Source organism: Barbus barbus (assembly GCF_936440315.1).
Source record: "Barbus barbus genome assembly, chromosome: 29".
In the NCBI taxonomy this organism is placed as follows: domain Eukaryota; kingdom Metazoa; phylum Chordata; class Actinopteri; order Cypriniformes; family Cyprinidae; genus Barbus; species Barbus barbus.
The window spans coordinates 2,576,054-2,601,473 of NC_136757.1; the positions used below are offsets into that span (position 1 = coordinate 2,576,054).

General features: G+C 43.6%; 1 protein-coding gene across 1 annotated transcript in view; it reads right to left on the bottom strand.

Annotated features, from left to right (window-relative positions):
* The window catches only part of LOC306848841 (voltage-dependent L-type calcium channel subunit alpha-1D-like), a 116,837-nt gene that overhangs the window by 63,907 nt on the left and 27,510 nt on the right, over nt 1-25,420 (bottom strand). Inside the window, exons 8-13 of the mRNA XM_079383591.1 lie at nt 10,168-10,271; nt 9,826-9,995; nt 2,601-2,682; nt 2,049-2,079; nt 1,201-1,387; nt 456-681 (exon numbers count right to left, since the gene is read on the bottom strand). Coding sequence (XP_079239717.1) covers nt 456-681; nt 1,201-1,387; nt 2,049-2,079; nt 2,601-2,682; nt 9,826-9,995; nt 10,168-10,271 — 800 coding nt within the window. The remainder of the gene's footprint in view (nt 1-455; nt 682-1,200; nt 1,388-2,048; nt 2,080-2,600; nt 2,683-9,825; nt 9,996-10,167; nt 10,272-25,420) is intronic.

A 25,420-nucleotide genomic window follows, 5' to 3' on the forward strand; every position in this document is an offset into this window, starting at 1 on the left:
CCTGCAGTGAGAAGTACAAACACATGTTATGCACCAACTACCCATATATTTCTGTTCGATATGTTCTATAGTTTGACTACTGAGTACTGACACATCAATACACATCAACAGTGAAGTGTGAGAAACAAATATTAGTCTGATGAGAAAGTTGGGTAATTACCAATTCTCACTATTAACTATTTGTTTATTAGCATGCCTTTTATTAACATATTGGCTGTTTATTAGTACTTATTAAGCACATATTCAGGATATCCATATTCTACACCTCTAATCCTACCCAATAACTAAACTAAACTATTAATAAGCAGTAAATTAGGAGTTTATTGAGGCACAAATGGTTTGTCAATGGCGAGATGGGACCTTAAAATAAAGTGTGACTGAAAGTCCTCATCCTGTCATTACAGTGATATGAAGGCAGCATAAGAAACCAGCGGATCATGTGCACTGTTTCTCACCGTGTGACTTTGAAGATTCTGAGGAGCCGGACGCAACGAAACACCGAGATCCCAAGAGGAGACATGATCTCCAGCTCCACGAGGATCGTCTCCACAATGCCTCCGCAAACTACGAAGCAGTCGAAGCGGTTGAAAAGTGACACGAAGTATGCCTGCAGCCCCAGACTGTACATTTTTATCAGCATCTCACATGTGAATAGGGCTAACAACACCTTATTAGCCACAGCTGCAGACAAACACAACAAGAACAAATAAGATGTAATACATGTAATCTATCTCTGTATATCCCAATTGATCAGTTTTGGCAATACTGTTATCATTTGTTTGTCAGGCATCAAGCTTTGGTAACACTTTATTTTGATTGTCCCTTTAGAGCATTCTGTTGAGTATAAGTAACTTTGCACCTACATGTCAACAGACAACAACAAGAGTATAGTAGACTGTCTGATTAATATCTGCTAAATCTTTATGATGGTCCCCCAGCAGACCTTCTACTGACTATAAGTAACTTTGCAAGTACATGTCAACTTATTCTAACCCTAACCCTACTAGTCTACTAATACACTACAAACACTCTAATGAGAGTTAGTAGATATGTAGGTGCAACGTTACTTATAGTCAACAGAATGTGTTAAAGGGACCATCAAAATAAAGTGCAACCCAAGCTTTATTCATTTTTGTGTCAACATCCAAAGGTGTATAAAGCTAGAAGAGTTTCAGTGAGTGGCTGCTGTGAGTTTCTCACCCTGGACCTCCGTGAGCCAGTCAGGCTGGTTATAATGTTCGGAAGATATTGTGAGTGTATTGAGAAACACCAGCAAAATCACCAGCCAATAGAAGAGGGTGGATTTCACCACAGCTCGGCACTTCCGGCGACAATACCTGTTCCAGCAACGCCAGCGGCTGCAGAGATAGGATGTGATTGGACAGCACTGCGAGCATTACACACTGAACGCGTGCATTTGCACAGTTAATTTATGTGAACACATGCTGTATGCTGTTTAGAGTGTCCATGCATGCAATATGGTCAGAAGACTGTTCAAGCTTTAATGTAATGAAATGCAAAGCCCTTCGAATGCATTCACATCAAACACAACATATACAGCAAGCACCAAGCGTGCAGCACATCAACATAAAGTAGGCCTGTCACGATAACAACTTTTTGTTATGCGATATATTTCCCCAGAAATTATTGCGATATTATTGTCGTTTTAAGACCATTTTATGTCACTGAATCATAATATAACTGCGCAATAATGCAGGAAGACCTACATGACTTTCAAATGACGACAAACTTTTAATTGTTAAGAATATTTAGATTATGGAAATTAAGTAAATAAATATTTTCTCACAAAAAAGTGCAAAGTAACATGTAGAAAAAGAAAAATGCACAAAGAACTTGTATAGAGATTTTTACATCTACAGATTTTTCCCTGACCTTCTTTTCTCAGTAAATTAAGGGTGCACACTATTGCTCAAAAACACAATCTCTACTTAGCAGTCAGATGTCTGTATGCACAATGGCACAGATCTCTAAACAAGGCCATATCTGCAGATTAAACTTTTTTTGTAGAAGTAAATTTGAACTAGGACCTCATGAATACACCACATTATGTATGAGAAGCTGCAAAAGACAGAGGAGCAAGTGGAATGCAAAAAACATGGTGACATTAATTTTATATAAATATAATTGGCAATATATTGCGTCACCAAAAATGATTGAGGTCATGTACATATGTTGTGTGACAAGTTGATATTTTGATTATATTGCGACAGGCCCAACATAAAGAGCTTTAAATGTTAAAAACAACAAGCACACACACACCGACATACAGAATGATGAGGTGAAATAACATCAAAAAGACCAAAGAATAGCAAACACACACACAACTGGAATTGAATTCAGCTTCGAACACACTGACCTGAACTTTGAATTTGTCAATTTCTGACTGAAAAAGTGAAAAATACGCCATCACTTCGTGCCACACTACAAGCTGACAAAAAAACTTCCAGCATGTGACAACTAGTTAACATTTCATTAGAGATTCAAGAGCTGGCAGTTTCTTTGGAGGTTATCGCAGGCACAAAAGGGTGTGAAGAACTTCCCATATAGCTGTATGTAAGGTATAAAAATTGAGTGTTTACCAGATGGGCCCACAGCAGACTTTCTCTTCTTCTCCTGGGTTCTCTGTGTTCACAGACTCGGTCTCACTTGTGGGGATACTTGCTGCAGAGACACAGAAAACACATCTCTGAGTACAAGAGAGCCTAGCCTGCACTACTGTAATGCAAATGGAGTGCTTTTTGCTAACAGAAACTGTAATAAAACATAATAATTAATTTAAAATGCTATAATGCTAAATTACCCCTGCCTCTCCAACAATCACACACAGTACGTAGAACCAGCTAAACTCTAGGCAATGCAAATAAATTCTCCTTCCATCAATCAGAGGGCCCACAATGAGGCCCCCTCTCTGCTCCTCTTTGGTAGAACGAGCTGCCAATCTTAACCTTATTTGCTGAGACCACTGCACCTTTCAAGAACATCACTGGTCAACAAGCTGGACTGATATCTTTCTGGTCTGATTTGTTTCAAAGTACACTTCTGTTACATATCCTAGATACATTCTGGACCCTCAATACCACGACTGAGGTGCCCTTGAGCAAGGCACCGAACCCACAACTGCTCCCCGGGCGCCGCAGCATAAATGGCTGCCCACTGCTCCGGGTGTGTGTTCACTGTGTGTGTGTGTGTGTGTGTGCATTTGTTCACTACTCACTGCTGTGTGTGTGCACTTGGATGGGTTAAACGCAGAGCACCAATTTCGAGTATGGGTCACCATACTTGACAATACGTCACAACTTTACTTTACTTTTTACATTCCAGCTGTTAAGGCAACAAAGTGAGCAATGATGCTCCCTGGTTATTGCAGTGCATTGTAGGAATGATTAATTCTGTGTTTTGGAACAATTATGACATTGGAACAGCTCTACAGTGAGCACAGACCAAGCATACAATGATAAGGCATAAGGGGTCTGAATCCAATATTTGCACAACATTCTATGCACTAAAATGTACTGTTTTTAAGGTATCATATGTATTATTGCCTGCCTGTGATATCCACATATTCCTCAGTTTATAACTTAGAGATCTCATATAGCCTTATTGGTCTCTGCCTGGCTTTTTTTTTTTTTTTGTCCTAAATGTAGAGTGTGGTCATTTTACCAAAAAAAAAAAAAAAAAACAATCCCTAAAAAGGAAAAATCATTTTGATGAAATTTAGTAGATGTGTACAAAGACTGACTCTGAAGAGTCACGCCTGGTGTCACAATAAAGTGTGTTGATGGGGGTCTTTGGAATTTGTTCTTTGCATGGTCTATAGGTAAATCTTCAAAATGGTTTATTCTCGCAAATACATGGTATACATGACAAGTATGATTATGATGAAGCATGCAAAGATACAAAAGGTGATTGACTGGAAATGTATGCAACTATATTATATAAAAAAGAATGTATTTAATAAGAAGAGGCTGTTGCTAACAAATGCCAGTTAAACAACAAATACTGCAGGAATAAATTACATTTGACAACATTTTAAAATAGGAAAGTTTTTCTTTATTGTAATAATTCACAACATTACTGTTTTACTGTATTTTCTGATCAAAAAATAAATAAAAAGCAGTGTATGCACCTACACAAAAGGGGGTTATTTGTGCTTTGTCAATGCAATGTTGTTTTAACGGAATATGAAGTGGTGGGTGGTGATAGCGCAGTGGATAAGACACATGCCTTTGGTGTGAGAGACCCGGGTTCGAATCCACTGTTAGACACCAATGTGTCCCTGAGCAAGACACTTAACCCCTACTTGCTCCAGAGGCGTGCGACCTCTGACATATATAGCAATTGTAAGTCGCTTTGGATAAAAGCGTCAGCTAAATGAATAAATGTAAATGTAAGTGTCTGTCACACTCAAACACACAAAATTTACCATGAGTCTCAGTGGACTGACTGAACCTGCCCAACTTTCCCTGCCCAGTGTTCTTCCTTTGGGTGAGATCGCCCAGCGTCACCCCTTCAGTTCACATGCATTCAAACAGAGCAGCTATGAGTGTCTACTGCACAACAACACAGCAGCACTACAATACTACAACACTAGAGATAGACAGAGAGAGGAAAACGAAGGAAATGAGAGAAACAAGAAGCAGACAGAAGGTAGTTTTGCTGTTCTAACTAAATTGTAAGCATAACAAAGAAAGACTAAAAAGAAAACTACAATCACACTTTCACTACACAGCTACACATACTTACACTAATGCAAAGTACATAATAAACAGGTTGGGCTACGAATGATCATTATCCTTCATTTTGGATTGTAAATTTTCCATTTTGGTGCATTTTTATCATCAACAAAATGTTGCAACTATTGTGATTTGAACTCTTTTAGTTTTACTAAGCTCTGTGTTGTGGTTTCTTGGATTTTTCCATTTATTTGGCTCTCACAATGTGAAAGCGTAACCCATTAACAGCAACCCATGAATTATTCAACTGAATTACACTTGGTTGGTTGTGAAATTTGCCTTCACTTTTGATCCCTAAGCAATAAATATTCTTTACTAAGGGAATATTTCTATAGAAGGCCATCCGTGTTTGGCAAAGTATTATATCTGAGGTAATATGTATATAGCATTTTCTATTATTCCATTACAGATCTGATCTAAGTGTGCCGCACACAACCTGAAAAGTGAAGCCAAAACATTTCGATCACCATCTGGTGGCTGGATGCAGTACAGGTCATAAAAAAATGGGACATGAGCCACACTCAAACAAAAGTTCTTGTCACGCTAATGTATGTTCAATAAGTTTACTTTTAATTAGTTATTTGATGCTATAAAATGGGATGTGGTGTCATGATAGTGAGATTGTGATTGGGTCTGCTGCAGTATCAAACGACTTTGATACTGCAGCTCCAAACAAATCACTACTGCACAGACTCTGGCTCCAAACGAATCACTACTGTGCAGACGCTGGCTCCAAACGAATCACTACTGCACAGACTCTGGCTCCACACGACTACTGTGCAGACTTGAGCTCCAAACGAATCACTACTGCGCAGACTTTGGCTCCAAACGAATCACTACTGCGCAGACTTTGGCTCCAAACGAATCACTACTGCGCAGACTCTGGCTCCAAACGAATCACTACTGTGCAGACTCTGGCTCCAAACGAATCACTACTGCGCAGACTCTGGCTCCAAACGAATCACTACTGCGCAGACTCTGGCTCCAAACGAATCACTACTGCGCAGACTCTGGCTCCAAACGAATCACTACTGCGCAGACTCTGGCTCCAAACGAATCACTACTGCGCAGACTCTGGCTCCAAACGAATCACTACTGCGCAGACTCTGGCTCCAAACGAATCACTACTGCGCAGACTCTGGCTCCAAATGAATCACTACTGCGCAGACTCTGGCTCCAAACGAATCACTACTGCGCAGACTCTGGCTCCAAACGAATCACTACTGCGCAGACTCTGGCTCCAAACGAATCACTACTGTGCAGACTCTGGCTCCAAACGAATCACTACTGCGCAGACTCTGGCTCCAAACGAATCACTACTGCGCAGACTCTGGCTCCAAACGAATCACTACTGTGCAGACTCTGGCTCCAAACGAATCACTACTGCGCAGACTCTGGCTCCAAACGAATCACTACTGCGCAGACTCTGGCTCCAAACGAATCACTACTGTGCAGACTCTGGCTCCAAACGAATCACTACTGCGCAGACTCTGGCTCCAAACGAATCACTACTGCGCAGACTCTGGCTCCAAATGAATCACTATGACAGCAGCCATACTGAGATATTTGAGGAAGGGGAGACATGTCGTCTATACTTTTTTACAGTCTATGATCTGATCACACTGGAGAAAGACTGGAATGTAAATTATTTCCATCTAAAGAATATCAAGAAACCAAGCTAATGGCAGGTGAAAACCACAGACTGATAAAACAATCAGCAACAGTGTCTGATTGGCCAGTTAACAGCAGTGTTAACAGCAGTTCTTCTGTCAGTTCCTTTTCAGTGAAAGGTACACAATTTCTGTTGTCTATTATAGTTTTAATTGGAGTAAACAGTGTAAGATATGTGTAAAATTAAATTAAAATACAAAATTACAAACTTCAGAGCATTAGAATGTTCAAGCCACATTTATCATAAATAGTTTTTAAATGCTTTTTATGATATCTTTCAGCTTTCCTTGTCAACACTAATATTTTTTTGTTTGAAAATGCATCTTTTTCTCTATGTTTGGCCTTTAATCCACTCAGAGACTGTGTTTTTGTTAAGGACATTTTTTAAAACACTCTCCAAAGTGGATAAATTTGAAAACACAATTTTCACTTTGTAGTGTGGACTGTGGAAACAGAGACTTTTGAAAACGATGACGCATGTGATGTGATGCATATTGCACTATTAGATATCTCTATTATTACTGGTATTGTGCGTGTTATGTGCTATTCACTTTCACATGGTTGCTAAAGATATTTACTTTGTACACTTCATATTACAGCCTTAAAAATATGACAGAAAATTGACCCACAATTGCAATCCTGCGGCAAAACATGAGGGCAGTTGCGTTTTATATCAAACATGAATGAGTGCGACATGGATGCATCAGTGAATGATGAGATATTTTCCGTAAATAAATGGTCCTGCCAGAGGAATTGCATGAAAAAGTATGTCTGTTCTGTCTGTATCATCTCAGTGAGCTTTTATGAGGTTTTACACATGCGCAGTAAGGCGAATTTAACGTTTTCCGACATTTCAGAGTGGATGAGAAACTTTTGGAAAAGAGTTGAAAACGCTAATGTGGATGGAGAGAATTTTTTTTTCGTTTTCAAATGTATCCAGATTAATGTAGACTTATCCTAAAATGAATTACGGCAAGCCACGATCTGCTTACTGACTCATTTAGACTGAACTACAGCACTGCTCACAAAACATGACTGGTTTCACTGAGTGCAGGGGCGTTAAACCCTGCATCTGAGGGTTGTCCCCCTAAAAATATCATTACAAGCCACTCTGTGTATTCTAAATAATACAATGGACAAATACTTAAAATATTTGTGTAAGTAGTAAAACAATCTAAACGAAAAAAAGAGTTTTAAGTTTAGAAACGTTTTGAGTCCCTCCTCCCTTGCCTCACAGTGGTTTGGCCACTGCCTGCTTTCCCCCTTTATCTCATTGTTACGTTCCGTGTTTATTTATTAGGTATTGTTGGGTTCTTCATGCTGCTGTGTGCTATCTTGCTCTCTCTCCCCTTCTGTGTCTCTCTGTGTCACTGCTGCTCAACCAGGTGCGGAGGAGAGGAAGGTGATTGCTCTCACCTGCTGCTTGTTACTGTGCAAGAGGTTGCAAGCTTAAAAGCCTGTGAACATGTCTACCCCACTGAAGCTTGACTTCCAGAGTGTTGTACCTCTTGCTTGCTTTGTATTGCTTTGTAAGAGTTTGTATTGTGTAAAGCTTACTCAGGGTACGGCTTATTGAAGCCACCCGTATACATAGTGGCATTGTTGTTGCACTACGTGTCTCTCTATGTTGGAAGCTGTAGGGAGGTGGGTGCCATTTTATTTCTGTGAATCTTTTTCTCTTGTTTTTGCTTAGTTAGGGAGTTAGTGTACATTTCTGTTATTAATTTTCTTTTGTTTTGTCAGTTTAGACAGTTTTACTTCCTAATTAGTCAGAGGGTTCTTTTGTTTGTTGTTTTGGCTTTTCCCCCTCCTGAAGTTCATTTTGCTTCCTATTTTACTTTGTCAAAATTCTATAAATAAAAGTACTTAGTTTTTTTGGAATTTGACGTGTCTGTTGTGCCTGGCAGGGGACTGATACTCACTCAACCCAAACAATTTATGTTTACTTTCCTCTGTTACTCCCTTACCCTAGACCATTTCCATCAGGGACGTAACACTCATCGACACACACACACACACACACACACACGAGTAGGGTTGGGTATCGAAAACCGGTTCCATTTCAGAACCGGTTCCAAATTTCCAAGAACCATGCATTCGATAAGACAGGTGCATTTCAATTCTACTTAACGATTCCTGCGTTCGCATTTTAATGTGATTTAAAATGATTTAAGTGCAGGAACGGAAAGAACTTGTGCCTTGTTTGCATGCAGAGTACACGAAGTGCAAGCGCAAGCACAGAGAACAGCGGTCTTTGTGCAGGTTCCCGATTTGTGTCCGTTCTCGAACCGATCCGTGCATTTCCACTGTAGGAAAGGTTGTTCCGGGCCAGAACTGACTTCTTTCATATGTATTGACCAGTATGCAGAAAACTACGTCAGTATATCATCATAAACACAGCCATTTTTGTCTTAAGTGAACGTAAACAGATGGGAAAGAAAACGCATGTGTAGTCAGTGCCGATCCTAGACTTCTAGGGGCCCTACGCAAAACTGTGTCACCCATGAGGGGGGTTGGGTTTGGGATGAAAGAATGGATGAAACGCATTTGTCCGCGTTTCACTCACGGCTCAGTACGCATTCAACTCGTTTTTTTTAGTAAGAGCAAGAGACTGTGAGACTGTACGACATTCACGTTACATGATTTGGCTGATTTTTACGTAGCGAACAGCACACAGCATTAAAAAAAATGGTCATTCATATTTTCATAACTAAATACGAGACATCCTCAGTCCCAGACGAAACCCAAAATACTATGTGTGTTACATATATGTTCCCGTTTAGTTCCTGTTTTTCCTTATTTGGTTTAGTTCCTGTTCTCTTTATTAGTTAATCATCGTTCATTAACTGATTTAGGTTTCCCTGTCTTTATAAGCCTTCAGTTTCTGTATGTTCTTTGTCTCGGTTTGATGTTATTTGATTGGAATACGTGTGTTGAAGATTCAGTTCTCCTGTCCCTTGTTCTGTATGTTGGAATTAAAGACGTTCTACGTTTCCTCTCTCGACGTGCGCGTTACTACAACCACGTCCCGTGACAATGTGGAGGACGCAAAATAATTTAATAATTATAATATGACCGCGTGGTGAACCTATGAACCAAACTCATATTTAAACACGGTTTCCATGCTATGTACACATATCTATCCTAATTTTGCTGTATTATTTGTGTCCCCTTCAAAAATTGTTCTTGAGAAATTTTGTGTGTATTGTTTGTTGCGTGTATTTATTTGTGTTAGATGAAATTCACACTCTTGATTGAGTGTATGCATAAACTGATGAACAACTTACATTTGACTAATATTACATTTTTCTCATATGTGTGCAAATGGCAGCATGCGTTTCAAAAGACCTTCAGACAGATGAAAAGAGGAGAAACAAATGAGTGTTGCAGTTTTACATACGGCTGCGTTTGGCCTCTTGATCTCCCTCCTCATCATTATCAGGGTCGATGTCCTCAGCTTGTGTGATCCAATCCAGATATCCCTTCAGATCCTCCTCAAGCTGCTGCTTCTCACGCAGTTTCTGGAAATCTCCACGAGCCTTGGCCTTCTCACGCTCCTTAGAGAACTCTCTGTGGTGCACACACGCAGACAAATTCACACTAGCAACAACGTACTGTATGGAAGAGATCATGTACCCAGATATAAGTCATGGAAATTTTGTTTTGGTTATGTCACTTTGAAGGGTGCATCTATGAAATTACAGAAATTGAATGTTAACAGCATTTGGATAAATTAACTCACCCACTGAGAACGCCCAATACTAGATTGAGGACAAAGAAGGAGCCAAAAATGACCAGACTGACAAAATAGAGCCAAGGCAACTCAGAGCCCATTGCATCATTCATCTGAAACACAAGGACACACAGCAACTCTCAGATTAACTCATGTTACCAAGTCTACCAAACAGAAAAATGGCAACAAAAACTGTCCAATTCTGACTATACTCTCAGCTGCTAATTTTTTATGGCAGTTTAGCAAATATAATAAATAAATCAATTTAAAACTAAAATCTACTTATGTCAAGATTTAAATTAAGATAACATGCAAATAAGCAATTGTCCCCAGGCAATGTCGACCAATGAGTATGTGTAAGTGGTTGTCATGATCCAAGGATACACAATGCCCAATGCTATATTATTATTGGTGGTGATGACGCAGTGGATAAGACACATGCCTTTGGTGTGAGAGACCCGGGTTCGAATCCACTGTGAGACACCAATGTGTCCCTGAGCAAGACACTTAACCCCTAGTTGCTCCAGAGGCGTGCGACCTCTGACATATATAGCAATTGTAAGTCGCTTTGGATAAAAGCGTCAGCTAAATGAATAAATGTAAAATGTAAATTATTTTAACCTTTATTTAACTAGGCAAGTAAATTAAGAATGGGTTCTTATTTTCACTAACAGAATAAATATCTCCTGAGAAACATACAAACATACATTGCTATACATGAAGCACATAAAAAAAGAATAAGATCTCAGTTAAAACATTTACAGGTTGAGGTCAGAGCACTCACTAGTAATATTTTTAATGCACATACTGGAATATTTGTCTCTAGTTTCAATACCTTTTGAAGCACATTCCAATCATTTGGGGCAGTAAATTCAAAAGCGTAATGACTCTAAATACTTTTCTTTCTAGGGATAGTCAAAGAAAAATAATTAGATGATCTAGTTGCATATGTATTAATATGAGGTCTCTGCAACTGATGAAGATATTCAGGTAATAAGCCTAGCAGAACTTTGTAAATAAAGATATACCAGTGAATTTCCCATCTTGTATGCAATGATGTATAATTCACAATATGCGTTCTGTACGGTGCATTAGTAATTAATCTAATTGCTGCATGATACAACACATCTAATTGCTCCAGAACACCTTTCTGTGCATTTATATATACCACATCACCATAATCAAACAAGGGTAAAACAGTGGTTTCAACCAGATATTTCTTGGCTGACGTGGTAAACACAGATCTATTTTGATACAAAAAAAAGCAAAGTCTAAACACCAGCAAATCAAGAAAACATCTTCATCAATTTGACAACACTAAATTAAGAAATTAAGAAACGCTGCAAATGCTCACAACACATGCAAATTAAGAAACGCTGCAAATCCTCACAACACATGCAAATTGAGAAACGCTGCAAATTCTCACAACACATACAAATTAAGAAACGCTGCAAATCCTTTTTGGATTAAAAAAAAGGCATTCATGTAACAATTTACAGTGAGGTTGCATACATTAACATCAGCTCATGCCACAGCTCTCAGTTAGCAATGAAAAGAAGTATTTGGTTACACTTTAGAATAGGGAACACATATTCACTATTAACTAAGAGTCTTCCCTGCGATAAACTTCTAATATGCTGATTATTGATAATAAGTAAGGCAGTTGTAGTAGCAGGGTTAAGGGATCTAGTCCCTAATCTAAAGGGTTACCTAAAGGTTTATTTTTATACATAATATAAGCTGAAACATTCCTAACGTAGTAAGTAATGCTGACATGTAGAACGTTTTTTGTAAAGTGCTCTTGCAAATGGACTTTTACAGTTTATTTATTTAGATTTTGTGTAATTTGAAGCCTCATGTGTAGATAATAGTGGTGGAAAGTATTTTTACTTTGTTACTGTAATGAAGAACATTTTTCAAGAATCTTATTAGTGTATTTATATTTTGGTTTTTCATATTTTTGTTTTGCTTCACTACATTCCAGATCCTAATATCTTACTTTTTACTCCACTACATTTTATAAAAACATCGTTCCTCATTATTTGAAACCAAAGATGCTCAAGACGCAATAGCAATGCCTTATTCATAAGAGCTGGTCCTTTAAATCGGTTTACAAATCACTCTGAATGATTCATTGGCGAATTGAACTGTTCCTGTCCTGGAAGGTCAGGCAATGAAGAGGAGAGGAATCTAAACACAGCATTTCATTTCTTGAAAACAAAAACACAGAAGATAACACATAACAGTTAACTAAAACAACTAACATTGACAAAAACTGAGGGTAATATATACACAGGATAAAGAGGGGTAAAATACTATTACTTAATTAACTTATTGGTAACAAAGGAAACGAACTGGAAACAGAAACAGGAGACAGGAGCTAAACAGAGGGACAAAGGAGAGCAAACTAAAAATCTATCCAAAAACAGAAACTTAAGGGAATCAAATTACATGTGTTCTCGAGTCAACAACTGACTGATTCAATGATCCAGTTAGAGAAAGCCTGGAGTTTACGATTTACTGAATTGTTCACTCAATATTGTTCACTGCCAAGAAGCAGGAGATTCCCTAAACTACAATGTGCATGACATTGGCACTAAAAGTAAGCTATTAAAGTTTAATTTCAGTATTGACAATATTAAATGAAAATCATATATAGGTCATGACTGTCAGTTGTTTGTGAACTAAATTTATGGTAACGTTGAAGCTTTTTAAGCTTTTCTTAAAAATTTCCATTGTATGAAATACTTTATCACAGTCTCTACAGGATAGGCAACTGTGGGTAAAAACTATGAATAATGCAAAGTTTAATTACCATGGATCTTCCCTGCTACAAATGCCATTTCAAATGATAAAACACTCCAGTTACTAACGTAACCTTGGCTCCCTGAGATAAGAAAATGAGCATTGCATTGAAAGCTTATGTGGTAAACTCCTGTTTACTCTGATACTGAAACCTTGTTTTTCCATATTCGTGTAGCTGCACAAACAAATGGTGTTTTAGCCCACGATAAGTGGTGGAGCCGATTGCCATATAAGTTGACTCTAAGCGCAACTCATCAGACTCTTTTGACTGATAACAACATTCATTGCAGCTTACACAACGCTGCTTCCCTTATCTCTGGGAACCGAGGTTACATTAGTAACCAGAGCATTCCCTATCGAACAGTCTCTCCCGATGTGTTGAACGCTTATGGGCAATGCATCAAATTGCACCATGCTATAAGCAAGTGCAGAATAAAGCCGCTCTGTGAGCCCAGCCCCAGAGTGCCCTTAATGAGGGCTCTTAAAAGGCATGAGCCAATCATGAGCCACTAGGCTGGGGTCTACATACAAGACATTTTCCAATAATATAGGGGATTAGGTAAATTAAAAGGAAAAAAATTGTACCCGAAGGGCAGAAGAAGTCCAAGTTATAAAATCTGGTGAAGGTAGATGGCAAAGACCCGCAGGCTGCCGCACAGACTTCACCAGTTGAAACTCCGCTGGCCCAAGCCCAGGAGGAGGCCATTCTTCTGGAGGAGTGGGTCCTTACTCCAATAGGATACTGTAAGCCCACTGAGGTATAAGCCAGGGCTATAGCATCTACTATCTACCGTGATCTATCCTGCTTCGTGATTGGCAGCCTTTTAGAGTACTTTCTGAAGCATACAACAAGCTGCTCTGAGTGCAGAAAGTGGCCTGAGCACTCAACATTCACTCTAATAGCCCGAACCGGGCAGATTAAATTGGGACCCTGCTCTTCCTCTGGGTTAGGAAAAGCTAGAAAGGTGATGACTTGTGCCTGACTCTAGCCTCCAAAGTGGTGTTAGTCATTCTCAGAGGGAGCTTTAAAGACTCCCATCAAGGGGCCAAACATGAAGGCTAAGCACCCTCAAACAAAATCGATAGCACCCTCAGTTAAAGCTGTAATAATTACATACAGTAAATAATACAATAATTTCATTGCAGATTTGGCAATCTATCCAGTGCATTATGGTTTGCGCTCTGTAGATTGGATTATATTTCAACATGTTTGTGCAGCGTTGAGCAGTGTAGACAATCACAGACATATCTGTTGATTTCTTGAATGCAACAGCCAATCAGAGGCGTTTAAGTGAGAATCCACTCACCGCTCAGATCACCAGAGTTTTTATTCAGGTGTTGTATTCAGCACAAATTATCTTATTATAACAAAATTTAGACATAATGTAAATAAGAGAACTTAAATGATTATAACATAACTTTGTGAGATGAACTAAGATGAGTGACAGCTTTTTAGTGATTATGAAGGGAGCCCTCTTTGGGCCATAGCAATAGATAGCATATATAAATTATATATAAATCAACACCCTCAGTAATTTAAGAAGCACCCTCAGTGATTTGATTCTGGAGCCAGGACTGACCTGACACCACCTTGGTGATTTATAAAAGCTAACACCGTCATGTTGTCCAAGTAGATCAGGATGTGGTGCCCTCTAAAGACATTGCAGGAAAGTTTTTAGGGCTGGAAAAACTGCCATCATCTCGAGGCAGTTAAAGTGCAGGCGTTGACCAGGTTGGACCAGAAACCAAACCCTCTGAAGAAGTCTGCCCTCGTACAGTGTTCCCCAACCTTGGAGGCATCTGTCCTGACTACCTTCCTTCTGGAGGTCTGTCCCAATGGGACGCATGTCTGAAACAGACAAAGGGTTTTCCAAGGGGCCACGCCTCTGATGCATAGGTGGATAGCATTGAGGTGAAGATGTCCCAGGCACCAACAATGGGATGGTACACAGGCTTTGAACCAGAACTGGAACAACGCAGTTAGCTGTTGAATTATCAGTGAGTGTTCCAACGCTGGGCCGAAACAATAATTGTGCCCAGGCAGACTACTCGCTGGCTGGGAGACACAAGGCTTTTGGCTAAAAAGATTTTCATCCCAAGATGCTTCAGGTGGCTGAGCAGCAGCGACCTGTGAGTGAGAAGTTCCAGCTCCGATCTAGCTAACACCAGCCAGTTGACAAGATAGCCCACAATGGGGATTCCCCTCTGCCTCAGAGGGTAAAGAGCTGCATCCATGCATTCAACCAAGTGTACGGACCAGAGACAGGCCGAAATGAAGTATTGATAAGCCACCTCCTTGAACGTAAATCTCAAAAATGGTCTGTGATGAGGGGCTATCTGGATGTGACAGTAAACATCTTTCAGATTCAGCAATAAAAAACAGTTCCCTGGGCATATTTGCTCAAGGATGTGCTTCAAAGTTAACATCCTGAACAGGCGCTACTGTATATTAGGGCTTGATTCAGGCATTCGAGATCGATGGGCCTGAGCCCACCACCTTTCTTGGGAACGAGAATGTAATGGCTGTAAAAGCCTGACTCGCTGTTCACTGGGGAAACCATCTCTATGGCTCCCTCTGCAAACAGACTTTGCACTTCGGCCTGGAGACCATGTGAATTGTCAAAAAGCACCTCTGAAGCAAGGAGGTCTCCAAACAAATTGTAGCCTCCTTCTATGGTCTGCAGAACCCAGCTTGGTATGCCCAGGATGATTTTCCAAGCCTGGAGCCGGGCGGCAAGTGGTCTGAGTTAGTGATCGATTGCTTCTGTCTGTCCCTGTCTGTCGTGCTGCTGAGAGGTTTGCGATTGTAGCTCAGTGTAGCTTCGTTTTTCTGTTGAATCTCTATCTTACTTTCACTCTCTGTTGTTTAAAGTGATAATATATAACTTAATTCCCACCATACTTCTGGCATTATCTATCAAACTAATCTAACTAATTTGATCGTTCGCTTTTTAAAACCGCGAGTGCAGCGCGCGTGTAGCGCGTTAGCATTTGTTAGCTGGTTCCATTCGCGTTTCTTTTTTTCTCGCTCCGTTTCATTTCTCTCTCGCTCCGCTTTTCAAGAGTTCATCAAAAAACAGTGGTAAGCGAATCATTCTTCAATCACGGTGAGTAATGGCTTCTTCTCCTGCTATTGTTGTTTGCACTGTTTGCAGGGCAACTGGGTGACTGTGAGGCGGCCTAGTCGAGGGTCAAAACACCACTCTTCCGTTCCGATCAAAACATCAAACAGGTTCTCCCCACTCAGTGATGCACCCACTGAGAAACCTGATGAAAGTGCTCTAGTTATTGACGACTCTATTGTACGGAACGTGAAAATAGAGACACCAGCCAATGTTTACCGGGAGCCAGAGCACCTGACATCTTGGCAAATTTAAAAGTGCTGGCTAATGCTAAACGTAAATTCAGTAAGATTATTATTCACGTCGGTGCTAATGATGTTTGACTTCGCCAGTCGGAGATCACTAAAAATAATGTTAAAGAGGTGTGTGAACTTGCAAGTACGATGTCAGACACTGTAATATGCTCTGGTCCCCTCCCTGCTTACCGTGGCGATGAGATTCATAGCAGACTGTTGTCACTCAATGGCTGGATGTCTAAGTGGTGCCCGCAGAATAATATAGGTTTCATAGACAATTGGAAGACGATTTAGGGCAGACCTGACCTGTTCAAAAGAGATGCATCCCTCCTGGGGTGGTGCCGCTCTTCTCTCTAGAAATATGGCACATAGTCTTAGAGTTTGTACTTGACTAACTGGGGCCCAGGTCAGGAAGCAGACAGACTGGCTAAACCAACCGTCTGCTAGCCGCCTCACGTCACAGAAGTCAGTTACTTCTCAGCACATAGAGACTCTTTCACCTAGATATCACACTATAGAGACTGTGTCTGTTCCCCGAACTAGAAAATACAGAAAACATCCAAACCAAAGTAAGAGTAGCAATTTAATTGATGTTCAACAAATAAAAAACAGATATAATACAGATAAACAAATGATAAAGCTTGGCTTATTGAATATTAGATCCCTTTCTACAAAAGCACTTTTTGTAAATGATATGATCACTGACCATAAACTAGATGTGCTTTGTTTGACAGAAACCTGGCTAAAACCAGATAACTATATTACTTTAAATGAGTCTACCCCCCCAAGATTACAGTTACAAACATGAACCGCATCCAAAAGGTAAAGGGGCAGGCATTGCTACAGTTAACAGCAATATTTTCAGTATTTCTCAGAGGTTCGAGTTTCAAGTATAATTCGTTCGAAGTAATGGTAGCTGTAAAGCTGTAAAGCCAACTCCTTGCTACAAATATGGTAGAATCATCACTTCTACCACAAAAGACTACTTTATAAATAATCTTCCTGACTTTTCTCAATTCCTCAGCATATCCAATAGCTCAGAACAACTTGAAGATGTAAAAGAAATAATTGACTCTCACTTTTCTAGCACTTTAGATATGGTTGCTCCTTTATGCTTAAGGAAGATTAAGGAAAAGAGTCCAACACCGTGGTATAATGAGCACACTCGGGCCCTAAAGAGAGCAGCACAGAAAATGGAACACAGCCGGAGAAAAACTAAATTAGAGGTATTTCGTATTGCTTGGCGGGAAAGTACCCTATCCTACAGAAAAACATAAAAAACTGCTAGATCTGCTTACTTTACGTCTCTTTTAGAAGAAAACAACGCCAAGTATTTATTTAATACAGTGGCTTAATTAACAAAAAATATAACATCAGCAGGTGCAGACATTACCCAGAAGCACAGTAGTAATGACTTTATGAACTACTTTACTTCCAAGATCGAAACTATTAGAGACAAAATTGTAACCATGCAGCTGTCAGCCACAGTATCGCATCAGATAGTGCACTATAGATCCCCTGAGGAACAATTCCACTCATTCTCTACTATAGGAGAGGAAGAATTGTATAAACTTGTTAAATCATCTAAAACAACAACCTGTATTTTAGACTCTGTTCCGTCTAAGCTCCTAAAAGAGGTGCTTCCAGAAGAAATAGATCCTCTTCTGAATATTATTAACTCATCATTGTCATTAGGATATGTCCCAAAAACCTTCAAACGTACCAGGTTACGTATGTAACCCAGGTTCCCTGAAGGGAACGAGAGCTACGTCCGAAGACGCTATGGGAACGCCATCAGCATAACCGGCACTCTGAATATTGTATACAACCAGTCTAATGAATGGGCGAGGCGTCACGGGCGGGGTGACGTCACGACCAGGTATATAAGCACGTGCGGCGGAGCCGGCATCAGCTTCAAGTCATGAAGCAAGCGCTGGCAGGGATGCCGGAAGTGTGGCTCGGGACGTAGCTCTCGTTCCCTTCAGGGAACCTGGGTTACATACGTAACCTGGTACGTTCCCTTCCAGGAACTTCGAGCTACGTCCGAAGACGCTATGGGAACGCAATACCAACGCCGCCAGACTGACAAGTCCCTGCCTGGTGTCAGGCTGAAAGGATGGATGAGCCTGGAGTGGCTCTGATGTCGAGGTTGTAAAACCTGGCGAATGTCAGGGGCGTGGACCACCCAGCAGCGTTGCAGATGTCTTGCATGGAGACACCTGCCCAGAAGGCCTTGGAGGCCGCCACACCTCGGGTCGAGTGCGCTCTGACTCCCAGCGGCGGGGGAAGGTCAGAGGTCTCGTACGCCAGATTGATGGCATCCACTATCCACCTAGTAAGAGTGGGCTTCGTAACAGGAAGACCCCTCTTAGGCGGACCAAAGCACTCGAGCAGCTGGTCCGTCTTTCTCCACAGCCATTCTGTGGATATATGCGTCCAGTGCTCGCACTGGACACACACAGTTGTGCCTTTCCTGGTCGGGCTCCCTGAAGGGAGGAGGACAGAAGGCCTGGAGTACGACCGGCTGTGGTACGACCGTCAGAACCTTCGGTATGTACCCCACACGGGGTAGAGGAAGACTTTCGCCGAACCGGGCGCAAAGTCAATATGCGAAGGGGCCACAGATAGGGCCTGGAGGTCACTCACCCTCCTCAGAGAGGTGATAGCCAGCAGAAAGACGGTCTTGATGGTGAGGAGTCTATCAGTTATCTCCCCGAGAGGCTCAAAGGGTGCTCTGCACAGAGCCTCTAGTACCACAGCCAGGTCCCACGTGGGGACACGGGGTCGTACAGGCGGCCTCAGCCTCAGCGCACCGCGGAGGAAACGTGTAACCAGGGGGTGTCTGCCCACTGACAGGCCACCGATAAGGGCGTGGTATGACAAATAACTGCCACGTAGACCTTAGTAGTGGAGTGGGTTAACCCTGCGGAGAATCAGGCCTGCAGGAACTCCAGAACTGCACAAACTGGGCAGTTGACTGGGTCAAGGTGGCGGTCTCCGCACTTCAACGTACAGTTTCCTCGTGGAGGGAGCTCTGGATTAAAGGAGGGTCTCGACAACCTAGTCGATAGACCGGAAGCTATGAGTTGCGCCTGCTCAGAGGCCAAACCCACAGCTTCCATAGCTCCGGGCGAGGGTGCACATAGGTGCCCCCGGCCTGTGAGAGGAGATCTCTCCTGATCAGTACCGGCCACGGAGTGCCGTCAAGGAGAGAAATCGGGTCCGAGAACCAAACTCGGCCCGGCCAGAACGGTGCTACTAACAGTAGACTGACCACGTCCTGGCGCACTCTCGCCAGAACTCCCGGGAGCAGAGCGATCGGGGAGGGAAGGCGTACAGACGGGGCATGGGCCGCGTCTGTACCATAGTATCCAGTCCCAGAGGAGCTGGAGGAACTAAAGAAAACCAGAGGGGACATTACGCTGACTCTGGAGTCGCGAACAGGTCTACCCGTGCCTGGCCCAACCTTCGAAATCTGCTTCACCCCTCGAGGTGAAGCATCCATTCCCCGGGCCTCAGCCCCTGTCTCGACAGAACGTCTGCTCCTACATTGAGATGTAAGAGACCACTGCCGTGCTGTCGGTGCGGACCAGCACGTGGTGATCTCTCAGGTCCGGGAGGAAGTGCTTGAACGCACGGAACACAGCTAGGATCTCTAGCTGGTTGATATGCCACGTCAAGTGGCGACCACTCCACAGACCGCGGGCAGGGTGGCCACTCATGACCGCACCCCAACTGGTGAGGGAGACGTCCGTCGCTAAGGAAACACGGCGACCAGGAGCTCCCGGCACCAGGCCCTAGGACAAGAACCAAGGTTTCCTCCACGAGTCTAAGGCACGGTTTCTCCATACAATGGCGTGATCCTTGACAATGCGAAGCGAGTCTCCCCTCAGGGAGACCCCCTTGGGTCTTGAGCCACCACTGTAGGGGCCTCATGTACAGCAGGCCAGAGGGAATCACACTGGACGCAGCTGCCATGAACCCAAGCTGTCTCTGCTTAACAGTGAATGGCTGGCCTTCTCGCACTCTCTCGACTGCCGCGAGGATCGACTCGATCCGAGCAGGGGATAACCGCGCCTGCGTCGTGGTCGAATCCCACACCACGCCTAGATAAGTGGTTCTCTGAACTGGAGAAAGCACACTCTCCTTGGCGTTTAGTCTTAACCCCAAATCTTTCATGTGGGCGAGAACGACATCTCGATGCCGAACCGCCAACTGCTCTGTCTGAGCGAGAATCAACCAATCGTCGATATAATTTAGTATGCGGATGCCTCGCAGTCGCAACGGGACCAGGACCGCATCCACACACTTGGTGAAGGTGCGGGGTGAGAGTGCTAGGCCGAAGGGAAGAACCCGATATTGGTACGCTTTGCCCCCGAAAGCGAACCTCAGGAACTTCCTGTGAGAGGGAAGGATGGACACATGGAAATAGGCGTCTTTGAGGTCTATCGTGACAAACCAGTCCTCGGACCTGATTTGAGATACGATCTGCTTGACCGTCAGCATCCTGAACTTCAGCGATCTGACTGAGAGGTTCAAGAGACGCAAGTCCAGTATGGGCCTCAGCCCTCCGTCCCTCTTCGGAACAATGAAGTATCGGCTGTAGAAGCCGGTGTACACTTCGTGAGGTGGAACCAACTCTATGGCTTCCTTTTTCAGCAAAGTGTTGACTTCCTGTTCCAGGACCAGAGCCTGCTCGGGGCGGACCGTAGTCACGCAGACCCCGTTGAACCGCGGGGGCGGCCCATCGAACTGGATGGAATAGCCAGCCTCTACCGTGCGCAGGACCCAGAGAGACACGTTCGGCAGCCGTTGCCAGGCCGCCAAACGATCTACTAAGGGAATCAGTCTCTCGAGACTGACCTCTGGTGTTAGGGAAGCGGCCAGACCGCTGTCTTGCTGGAGCGTACCGGCAGGGGACGCGTAGTCTGGCGGCTGGGGCGAGTCTCTCAGGCCCGCTGAGATCACAGGCGGTAGAACCTGAGAATAACGCTCGCTGGGACCTGCTGTGCCCTGGAACTGCAGGGTTGGCAGACAAATCCCCGGAGGGCACCGAGGGGAGACGGTCACCGTGAGCCGCGGTGTAAGCCGCTCCACCCCAGTAGGGGTCGTCCTCCGTAGTCCTGGGGCCCGCCCGTCAGGACATCTGAACGAACCAGAGAGACACATTCGGCAGCTCGCTGTCCAACGAGCTACTAAGGGAATCAGTCTCACGCGACTGACCTCTGGTGTCAGAAAAGCGGCCAGACCGCTGCCTCACTGCGGCGCACCGACAGGAGACGCGTAATCTGGCGGCTGAGGCGAGTTTCTCAGGCCCGCTGAAATCACAGGCGGAAGAACCTGAGAGCAACACTCGCTGGGACCTGCTGTGCCCTGGAACAGCAGGGTTGACAGACAAAATCCCTGGAGAGCACCTGAGGGGAAACGGTCACCGTGTGCCGCAGTGTAAGCCGCTCCACCCCAGTAGGGGTCGCCCTCCGCGGTCCTGGGGCTCGCCCGTCAGGACCTGTTGCGCGAGGAGCTGGTATGCGGAGGAGGCTGCGCCCGCCCAGCAGCCACCTGAATTTCGAGAGCACGCATACCATCTGCCCTCAAAGATTCCACCCGCGATCTCAACGCCTCGGTGGAGATCGGGGAAAACTGAAGGCTCTTGTGGCTCCTCACACTGGGGCGAGAGAGGCGGCGAAACCTCGTCAACGCTCGTCACATCCCTTTTCCTCGGAGGACGCAGCGTCAAGCCCTCGTCTCGGGGGGAAGAGTACCGCTTCCGAACCGCGAGACGGGGCGCCAGATCTGGTGGATACGGGAGAAGATAGTTTCTTTTCCTTTCTCTTCTATATGCCCGCCAGCCAGATCAGCCTTTTCTCCTACGAGCCCCATGAGCGCAGCTGCCGCTCTGCCTCAGCAGAGCGGGACCGGCTTTATTTGTGTCTGTACAAAACACTGAAGCTTACAAAGCTCATCGATGCCTTCCTCATCCACCTCCTCGGAGGAAGACAGGCGGGGCGTCGCGCCCTCTCTCTGGGGGAAGAGAACCGCTTCCAAGCACAGAGAACGCGCGCTGGATCTGATGATCCATATGCGAGCCGTGCGAGCCCAGCCACTGCTCTGATTTTGCAAAGCGGGACCAACAGCGCGCTTGGCGAGCTCGCTATTACATTGGAGCGACGGAGGCGGCGAAACCTCGTCAACGCTCGTCTCATCAACCTCCTCGGAGGAAGAGAGATGAAGCGTCGAGCCCTCGTCTCTGGGGAAAGAGAACCGCTTCCGCACCGAGAGACGGGGCGCCAGATCTGGCGGATACGGGAGGAGATGCCCGTCTGACTCTCGCCAGCCAGATCAGCCTGCGAGCCCCACGCGTGCAGCCGCCGCTCTGACTCGGCAGCAGCGGGGCCAGCACCGCGTGGGAGGCTCGCGAAGGCTCCCTTCTCGAAGAGAGCCTTCCGGGTGCGGAGTGTGCGCAGCGAGAGCCGCTCACAGTGCAGGCAATCGGCTCCCTCGAGAGCTGATGCCGCATGCTCCGCACCCAAACAGACCACGCACAGGTTGTGTGTGTGTCCACTCGTTATGTAACGAGGGCAGGGACTAACACACAACCTGAAACGCGATCTGGGATCGCCCCTAGTCTTTGCCTTGGCTTTTGGCATAATCTCTTGGGTTTCTAAGACAGACAACACCAAATAAGACTCACAAGACACAAATCAGACTGACAATACACAGAGCGCTTGCTGAATGACAAAAAGCTGATGCCGGCTCCGCCGCACGTGCTTATATACCTGGTCGTGACGTCACCCCGCCCGTGACGCCTCGCCCATTCATTAGACTGGTTGTATACAATATTCAGAGTGCCGGTTACGCTGATGGCGTTCCCATAGCGTCTTCGGACGTAGCTCGAAGTTCCTGGAAGGGAACTGGCTGTTATTAAGCCTCTCATTAATAAAACACAACTTGACCCCAAAGAATAATTAATTACAGACCGATCTTGAATGTCCCTTTTCTGTCAAAGATATTAGAAAAGGTAGTATCATCACAACTATGTTCCTTCTTAGAGACAAATGATATATGTGAGGATTTCTAGTCAGGTTTTAGACCATATCATAGTACTGAGACTGCTCTCATTAGAGTTACAAACAACCTGCTTTTATCATCTCAAAACTCTGGCCATTTGAAAATACCTAGAATATCAAAATCAATTGCGGGCGGGAGATTGTTTTCCTATTTAGCGCCCAACTCTGGAACAATCTACCTAACACTGTTCGGGAAGCAGACACATTCTGTCAGTTTAAATCTAGATTAAAGACACATTTCTTTAACCTGACTTACACATAATACACTATCGCATTTCTATAATTCAAATCCGTTAAAGGATTGTTAGGCTGCATTAATTAGGTCAACCGGAACCGGGAACACTTCCCAAAACACCTGATGTACTTGTTACATTGTTAGAAGAATGGCATCTACGCTAATATTAGTCTGTTTCTTTCTTATTCCGAGGTCACCGTAGCCACACAGATCCAGACTGTATCCAGATCAGATGGTGGATAACTAGAGATGACCTCTACAGCCAGGACACCTAGATGAGCCCCAGAGACTGATCCCCAGTGAAGACCCTGTCTCCAAGACGGCCATCGGGACAAGACCACAGGAACCAGATGAGTCCTTTGCACAATCTGATTCTGCTTTAGCCTAGATTTAAACTGCTGATTTAGTCTGGCCAGAGGAGAATGACACTATTTTGACAAACTATTTCCACATCTAAATACTGTAAAGCTGATGTAAAGCCACCCAGCTTTATATCAAGCCGATGTAAAGCTGCTTTGACACAATTTGCATTGTTAAAAGCCCTATACAAATAATATTGACTTGACTTGACTTGACACCCAGAATGAACAACGCTTCCATCGCCCGGAGCTAACCGGGGAATTGGAAAGCGAGCATGAGACTTCTTTTTGAGTGGTCCGGCCTGTGGGATTACAAATTTATTAAATGTTTAATTTAGGTTCCAATACAATAGTATATAAACTGAGAAAGTTTAGTAGACTGAATTTTAGCATTTGAAGTATAAATGATAATTACTGAGTTTCCAGCAAGAGATTCCTGCCAGACCTGTTTTCTCCATTGTAAATTAAATGAGTCATATTACGGAGACTCTCACCTTTTGTCCTTAATGGCTTTTGGAGCCTGAGCCCCAGCCCCAGTCGTTGAATAGTTAGGCTGATTGGATTAGCATTTATACAGTTGAATAGTTATGCTGATTGAATTAGGACTGGTAACACTCTAGAGTCTGGGGCGGGTTCCTAAACCTGTATACTTCATTTCCGAGTGTATCCACCTCTATGTAAATCCCTCCCCCTTGAAATGTATATAAACTACAATGTATACTGTTTGAGTCAGACTTGGATGACTACAGCGACTACTGCGAGTTCTCAATAAAGAGTAACTTATCCCAAAGTCTCCTGGTCTCTGCTTTGAAGAAGGAAAAAGTTTCCAACAGTTTTGGTGCCATGACCCGGATAGAGCTCCTCACCTGAATCCAAATTGAAACTTCAAGCTCAAAGATCTGACTGCATTCCAGACTGAATCTTCTGAATCCAGATTGAAACTTCAAGCTCAAAGATCTGACTGTGTTCCAGACTGAATCTTTCTGTAAAACCAAGGGTTGGTGAGTGCCACTCTATCCAAAAGAACCTTTAAGACCAGTACAAATGTATTATCCTCTGCGCCGTCAGAGAAGAGTTAACAGACAGCTGTAGGGTTTGGTTAACTAAGTTATCCTCTAAAGTTTTCTTTTAGAGATGAAATTTATCCTCTGTTTGGGCAGGGAAGATTAGCATTACATGTTAATATTCGTTATCCTCTGTCTAATCAGGGAAGGTTGTTTAACAGACTAGTTTATCCTCTACGTTGCTAGAGAAGGTTTATCCTCTGTAAAGTTAGGGAAGATTTATCCTCTGCTTTACCAGGGAAGGTGATTTATCCTCTGTGTAGTCAGAGAAGATTCATCCTCTGTTCAGGCAGGGAAGATTAGCATTACGTGCTAATATTTGTGACCCTCTGTTCAGGCAGGGAAGAATTGGTTATCCTCTGTTCAGGCAGGGA